Source organism: Callionymus lyra, chromosome 3, assembly GCF_982586985.1.
Source record: "Callionymus lyra chromosome 3, fCalLyr1.hap1.1, whole genome shotgun sequence".
NCBI classification, from domain to species: domain Eukaryota; kingdom Metazoa; phylum Chordata; class Actinopteri; order Syngnathiformes; family Callionymidae; genus Callionymus; species Callionymus lyra.
The window spans coordinates 2,077,488-2,087,487 of NC_141820.1; the positions used below are offsets into that span (position 1 = coordinate 2,077,488).

A 10,000-nucleotide genomic window follows, 5' to 3' on the forward strand; every position below is an offset into this window, starting at 1 on the left:
TGTGTGAGTCGTGGACGATTGTGTGAGTCTATTGTGTGAGTCGTGGACAATTGTGTGAGTCGATTGTGTGAGTCGTGGACGATTGTGTGAGTCGATTGTGTGAGTCGATTGTGTGAGTCGATTGTGTGAGTCGATTGTGTGAGTCGATTGTGTGAGTCGATTGTGTGAGTCGATTGTGTGAGTCGATTGTGTGAGTCGTGGACGATTGTGTGAGTCGATTGTGTGAGTCGTGGACGATTGTGTGAGTCGATTGTGTGATTCGTGGACGATTGTGTGAGTCGATTGTGTGAGTCGTGGACAATTGTGTGAGTCGATTGTGTGATTCGTGGACGATTGTGTGAGTCGATTGTGTGAGTCGATTGTGTGATTCGTGGACGATTGTGTGAGTCGATTGTGTGAGTCGATTGTGTGAGTCGATTGTGTGAGTCGATTGTGTGAGTCGATTGTGTGAGTCGATTGTGTGAGTCGATTGTGTGAGTCGATTGTGTGAGTCGATTGTGTGAGTCGATTGTGTGAGTCGATTGTGTGATTCGTGGACGATTGTGTGAGTCGTGGACGATTGTGTGAGTCGATTGTGTGAGTCGATTGTGTGATTCGTGGACGATTGTGTGAGTCGTGGACGATTGTGTGAGTCGATTGTGTGAGTCGTGGACGATTGTGTGAGTCGATTGTGTGATTCGTGGACGATTGTGTGAGTCTATTGTGTGAGTCGTGGACAATTGTGTGAGTCGATTGTGTGATTCGTGGACGATTGTGTGAGTCGATTGTGTGAGTCGATTGTGTGATTCGTGGACGATTGTGTGAGTCGATTGTGTGAGTCGATTGTGTGAGTCGATTGTGTGAGTCGATTGTGTGAGTCGATTGTGTGAGTCGATTGTGTGAGTCGATTGTGTGAGTCGATTGTGTGAGTCGATTGTGTGAGTCGTGGAGGATTGTGTGAGTCGTGGAGGATTGTGTGAGTCGTGGAGGATTGTGTGAGTCGTGGAGGATTGTGTGAGTCCTGGACGATTGTGTGAGTCCTGGACGATGGTGTGAGTCCTGGACGATTGTGTGAGTCCTGGACGATTGTGTGAGTCGTGGACGATTGTGTGTTGGTAAAAGGACTATGAGTGAGTGTAGAGAGTGTGAGTCAGAGAGCAGCAGTTGTCGACTCACCTTCAGGGACGAACAGAGTTGTGTTGATGTAGTGATGGAAAGGAATGTCTACCTTCCTTCTCACTTCTCCGTGTTCGTTTCCTCTCTCGCAGATGAGCAGCGCCGTGAAGGAGGCGTTGAGCAGGTCCACCGACGCCTGAGAGGGCAGTGAGAGTTGAACCCACACCTGAACCTCAGCTGCTCCTACCTGGATGATGAACCTCAGCTGCTCCTACCTGGATGATGACGCCCAGAGCGTTGAAGTGTTGACTGTTGTTGACGACGATCACTCTTCCCACAGACAAGGCCTTCAGTCCAGTGGTCGACTCCAGCAGAGCAGCCTGAACACATCAACAAGGTGTGTGTTCACTATACATGTGTGTATACATGGAAATATATACATATATATGTGTGTGTTCACTACACATGTGTGTATACATGGAAATATATACATATATATGTGTGTTCACTATACATGTGTATATACATGGAAATATATACATATATATGTGTGTTCACTATACATGTGTGTATACATGGAAATATATACATATATATGTGTGTTCACTATACATGTGTATATACATGGAAATATATACATATATATGTGTGTTCACTATACATGTGTGTATACATGGAAATATATACATATATATGTGTGTTCACTATACATGTGTATATACATGGAAATATATACATGTATATGTGTGTTCACTATAACTGTGTGTATATACATGGAAATATATATGTGTGTGTGTATGTATATGTGTGTGTATATACATGGAAATATATACATATATATGTGTGTTCACTATACATGTGTATATACATATATATATATATATACATATTCTGAGTTCGGGGGCAGGAGTGGAGTGAGAGTATCTGGATGTTCTGTTCCATGTTAGTCTTTGTATCTTTGTCTTTGTTGTTTTTCTTTCCTTGACCTATGTTCTTTGTCTTTGTCTTTAGACTTAGATTGTGTCATCTTGTTCTTCCTCTTTATGTTCTTCTTATTTTATTTTTTATGTATTATTTTTTTATTGTTTATGAAAAATTGCTGGCTATTGTAAAAAAACAATTTCCCAAAGGAGACCTCCTGAGGGATCAATAAAGTTTTACCTTACCTTACCTTACCTTACCTTATACATGGAAATATATATGTGTGTGTGTATGTATATGTGTGTGTATATACATGGAAATATATACATATATATGTGTGTTCACTATACATGTGTATATACATGGAAATATATACATATATATGTGTGTTCACTACACATGTGTATATACATGGAAATATATACATATATATGTGTGTTCACTATACATGTGTATATACATGGAAATATATACATATATATATGTGTTCACTATACATGTGTATATACATGGAAATATATACATATATATGTGTGTTCACTACACATGTGTATATACATGGAAATATATACATATATATGTGTGTTCACTATACATGTGTATATACATGGAAATATATACATATATATGTGTGTTCACTATACATGTGTATATACATGGAAATATATACATATATATGTGTGTTCACTACACATGTGTATATACATGGAAATATATATGTGTGTGTATGTATATGTGTGTGTATATACATGGAAATATATACATATATATGTGTGTTCACTATACATGTGTATATACATGGAAATATATACATATATATGTGTGTTCACTATACATGTGTGTATACATGGAAATATATACATATATATGTGTGTTCACTATACATGTGTATATACATGGAAATATATACATATATATGTGTGTTCACTATACATGTGTGTATACATGGAAATATATACATATATATGTGTGTTCACTATACATGTGTATATACATGGAAATATATACATGTATATGTGTGTTCACTATAACTGTGTGTATATACATGGAAATATATATGTGTGTGTGTATGTATATGTGTGTGTATATACATGGAAATATATACATATATATGTGTGTTCACTATACATGTGTATATACATGGAAATATATATGTGTGTGTGTATGTATATGTGTGTGTATATACATGGAAATATATACATATATATGTGTGTTCACTATACATGTGTATATACATGGAAATATATACATATATATGTGTGTTCACTACACATGTGTATATACATGGAAATATATACATATATATGTGTGTTCACTATACATGTGTATATACATGGAAATATATACATATATATATGTGTTCACTATACATGTGTATATACATGGAAATATATACATATATATGTGTGTTCACTACACATGTGTATATACATGGAAATATATACATATATATGTGTGTTCACTATACATGTGTATATACATGGAAATATATACATATATATGTGTGTTCACTATACATGTGTATATACATGGAAATATATACATATATATGTGTGTTCACTACACATGTGTATATACATGGAAATATATATGTGTGTGTATGTATATGTGTGTGTATATACATGGAAATATATACATATATATGTGTGTTCACTACACATGTGTATATACATGGAAATATATACATATATATGTGTGTTCACTATACATGTGTATATACATGGAAATATATACATATATATGTGTGTTCACTACACATGTGTATATACATGGAAATATATACATATATATGTGTGTTCACTACACATGTGTATATACATGGAAATATATACATATATATGTGTGTTCACTATACATGTGTATATACATGGAAATATATACATATATATGTGTGTTCACTATACATGTGTATATACATGGAAATATATACATATATATGTGTGTTCACTACACATGTGTATATACATGGAAATATATACATATGTGTGTTCACTACACATGTGTATATACATGGAAATATATACATATATATGTGTGTTCACTATACATGTGTATATACATGGAAATATATACATATATATGTGTGTTCACTATACATGTGTATATACATGGAAATATATACATATATATGTGTGTTCACTACACATGTGTATATACATGGAAATATATATATGTGTGTGTATGTATATGTGTGTGTATATACATGGAAATATATACATATATATGTGTGTTCACTACACATGTGTATATACATGGAAATATATACATATATATGTGTGTTCACTATACATGTGTATATACATGGAAATATATACATATATATGTGTGTTCACTATACATGTGTATATACATGGAAATATATACATATATACGTGTGTTCACTACACATGTGTATATACATGGAAATATATACATATATATGTGTGTTCACTATACATGTGTATATACATGGAAATATATACATATATATGTGTGTTCACTATACATGTGTATATACATGGAAATATATACATATATGTGTGTTCACTACACATGTGTATATACATGGAAATATATACATATGTGTGTTCACTACACATGTGTATATACATGGAAATATATACATATATATGTGTGTTCACTATACATGTGTATATACATGGAAATATATACATATATATGTGTGTTCACTATACATGTGTATATACATGGAAATATATACATATATATGTGTGTTCACTACACATGTGTATATACATGGAAATATATATGTGTGTGTGTATGTATATGTGTGTGTATATACACGGAAATATATACATATATATGTGTGTTCACTACACATGTGTATATACATGGAAATATATACATATATGTGTGTTCAGTACACATGTGTATATACATGGAAATATATACATATATATGTGTGTTCACTACACATGTGTATATACATGGAAATATATACATATATATGTGTGTTCACTACACATGTGTATATACATGGAAATATATACATATATATGTGTGTTCACTACACATGTGTATATACATGGAAATATATACATATATATGTGTGTTCACTACACATGTGTATATACATGGAAATATATACGTATATATGTGTGTTCACAATACATGTGTATATAGATGTAAATATATACATATATATGCGTGTTCACTACACATGTGTATATACATGGAAATATATACATATATATGTGTGTTCACAACACATGTGTATATACATGGAAATATATACATATATATGTGTGTGTTCACTACACATGTGTATATACATGGAAATATATATGTGTGTGTATGTATATGTGTGTGTATATACATGGAAATATATACATATATATGTGTGTTCACAATACATGTGTATATAGATGTAAATATATACATATATATGTGTGTGTTCACTACACATGTGTATATACATGGAAATATATATGTGTGTGTATGTATATGTGTGTGTATATACATGGAAATATATATATATATGTTTGTATATGTATATGTGTGTGTATATACATGGAAATATATACATATATATGTTTGTATATGTATATGTGTGTGTATATACATGGAAATATATATATATATGTGTGTGTATATACATGAAAATATATATATATGTGTGTGTGTTCACAATACATGTGTGTATATACATGGAAATATATACATATATATGTGTGTTCACTACACATGTGTATATACATGGAAATATATACATATGTGTGTTCACTACACATGTGTATATACATGGAAATATATACATATATGTGTGTTCAGTACACATGTGTATATACATGGAAATATATACATATATATGTGTGTTCACTACACATGTGTATATACATGGAAATATATACATATATATGTGTGTTCACTACACATGTGTATATACATGGAAATATATACATATATATGTGTGTTCACTACACATGTGTATATACATGGAAATATATACATATATATGTGTGTTCACTACACATGTGTATATACATGGAAATATATACGTATATATGTGTGTTCACAATACATGTGTATATAGATGTAAATATATACATATATATGCGTGTTCACTACACATGTGTATATACATGGAAATATATACATATATATGTGTGTTCACAACACATGTGTATATACATGGAAATATATACATATATATGTGTGTGTTCACTACACATGTGTATATACATGGAAATATATATGTGTGTGTATGTATATGTGTGTGTATATACATGGAAATATATACATATATATGTGTGTTCACTATACATGTGTATATACATGTAAATATATACATATATATGCGTGTTCACTACACATGTGTATATACATGGAAATATATACATATATATGTGTGTTCACTATACATGTGTATATACATGGAAATATATACATATATATATGTGTTCACTATACATGTGTATATACATGGAAATATATACATATATATGTGTGTTCACTACACATGTGTATATACATGGAAATATATACATATAGATGTGTGTTCACTATACATGTGTATATACATGGAAATATATACATATATATGTGTGTTCACTATACATGTGTATATACATGGAAATATATACATATATATGTGTGTTCACTACACATGTGTATATACATGGAAATATATATGTGTGTGTATGTATATGTGTGTGTATATACATGGAAATATATACATATATATGTGTGTTCACTACACATGTGTATATACATGGAAATATATACATATATATGTGTGTTCACTATACATGTGTATATACATGGAAATATATACATATATATGTGTGTTCACTACACATGTGTATATACATGGAAATATATACATATATATGTGTGTTCACTACACATGTGTATATACATGGAAATATATACATATATATGTGTGTTCACTATACATGTGTATATACATGGAAATATATACATATATATGTGTGTTCACTATACATGTGTATATACATGGAAATATATACATATATATGTGTGTTCACTACACATGTGTATATACATGGAAATATATACATATGTGTGTTCACTACACATGTGTATATACATGGAAATATATACATATATATGTGTGTTCACTATACATGTGTATATACATGGAAATATATACATATATATGTGTGTTCACTATACATGTGTATATACATGGAAATATATACATATATATGTGTGTTCACTACACATGTGTATATACATGGAAATATATATATGTGTGTGTATGTATATGTGTGTGTATATACATGGAAATATATACATATATATGTGTGTTCACTACACATGTGTATATACATGGAAATATATACATATATGTGTGTTCACTATACATGTGTATATACATGGAAATATATACATATATATGTGTGTTCACTATACATGTGTATATACATGGAAATATATACATATATATGTGTGTTCACTACACATGTGTATATACATGGAAATATATACATATATATGTGTGTTCACTATACATGTGTATATACATGGAAATATATACATATATATGTGTGTTCACTATACATGTGTATATACATGGAAATATATACATATATATGTGTGTTCACTACACATGTGTATATACATGGAAATATATACATATGTGTGTTCACTACACATGTGTATATACATGGAAATATATACATATATATGTGTGTTCACTATACATGTGTATATACATGGAAATATATACATATATATGTGTGTTCACTATACATGTGTATATACATGGAAATATATACATATATATGTGTGTTCACTACACATGTGTATATACATGGAAATATATATGTGTGTGTGTATGTATATGTGTGTGTATATACATGGAAATATATACATATATATGTGTGTTCACTACACATGTGTATATACATGGAAATATATACATATATGTGTGTTCAGTACACATGTGTATATACATGGAAATATATACATATATATGTGTGTTCACTACACATGTGTATATACATGGAAATATATACATATATATGTGTGTTCACTACACATGTGTATATACATGGAAATATATACATATATATGTGTGTTCACTACACATGTGTATATACATGGAAATATATACATATATATGTGTGTTCACTACACATGTGTATATACATGGAAATATATACGTATATATGTGTGTTCACAATACATGTGTATATACATGGAAATATATACATATATATGCGTGTTCACTACACATGTGTATATACATGGAAATATATACATATATATGTGTGTTCACAACACATGTGTATATACATGGAAATATATACATATATATGTGTGTGTTCACTACACATGTGTATATACATGGAAATATATATGTGTGTGTATGTATATGTGTGTGTATATACATGGAAATATATACATATATATGTGTGTTCACAATACATGTGTATATAGATGTAAATATATACATATATATGTGTGTGTTCACTACACATGTGTATATACATGGAAATATATATGTGTGTGTATGTATATGTGTGTGTATATACATGGAAATATATATATATATGTTTGTATATGTATATGTGTGTGTATATACATGGAAATATATACATATATATGTTTGTATATGTATATGTGTGTATATACATGGAAATATATATATATGTGTGTGTATATACATGAAAATATATATATATGTGTGTGTGTTCACAATACATGTGTTTATATACATGGAAATATATACATATATATGTGTGTTCACTACACATGTGTATATACATGGAAATATATACATATGTGTGTTCACTACACATGTGTATATACATGGAAATATATACATATATGTGTGTTCAGTACACATGTGTATATACATGGAAATATATACATATATATGTGTGTTCACTACACATGTGTATATACATGGAAATATATACATATATATGTGTGTTCACTACACATGTGTATATACATGGAAATATATACATATATATGTGTGTTCACAATACATGTGTATATAGATGTAAATATATACATATATATGTGTGTGTTCACTACACATGTGTATATACATGGAAATATATATGTGTGTGTATGTATATGTGTGTGTATATACATGGAAATATATATATATATGTTTGTATATGTATATGTGTGTGTATATACATGGAAATATATACATATATATGTTTGTATATGTATATGTGTGTATATACATGGAAATATATATATATATGTGTGTGTATATACATGAAAATATATATATATGTGTGTGTGTTCACAATACATGTGTGTATATACATGGAAATATATACATATATATGTGTGTTCACTACACATGTGTATATACATGGAAATATATACATATGTGTGTTCACTACACATGTGTATATACATGGAAATATATACATATATGTGTGTTCAGTACACATGTGTATATACATGGAAATATATACATATATATGTGTGTTCACTACACATGTGTATATACATGGAAATATATACATATATATGTGTGTTCACTACACATGTGTATATACATGGAAATATATACATATATATGTGTGTTCACTACACATGTGTATATACATGGAAATATATACATATATATGTGTGTTCACTACACATGTGTATATACATGGAAATATATACGTATATATGTGTGTTCACAATACATGTGTATATAGATGTAAATATATACATATATATGCGTGTTCACTACACATGTGTATATACATGGAAATATATACATATATATGTGTGTTCACAACACATGTGTATATACATGGAAATATATACATATATATGTGTGTGTTCACTACACATGTGTATATACATGGAAATATATATGTGTGTGTATGTATATGTGTGTGTATATACATGGAAATATATACATATATATGTGTGTTCACTATACATGTGTATATACATGTAAATATATACATATATATGCGTGTTCACTACACATGTGTATATACATGGAAATATATACATATATATGTGTGTTCACTATACATGTGTATATACATGGAAA

General features: G+C 29.6%; 1 protein-coding gene across 1 annotated transcript in view; it reads right to left on the reverse strand.

Annotated features, from left to right (window-relative positions):
- Nucleotides 1-10,000, reverse strand: part of skic2 (SKI2 subunit of superkiller complex) — a 65,325-nt gene that overhangs the window by 19,673 nt on the left and 35,652 nt on the right. Inside the window, exons 22-23 of the mRNA XM_087786151.1 lie at nucleotides 1,371-1,475; nucleotides 1,156-1,291 (exon numbers count right to left, since the gene is read on the reverse strand). Of these exons, the coding sequence (XP_087642277.1) occupies nucleotides 1,156-1,291; nucleotides 1,371-1,475 (241 nt within the window). The remainder of the gene's footprint in view (nucleotides 1-1,155; nucleotides 1,292-1,370; nucleotides 1,476-10,000) is intronic.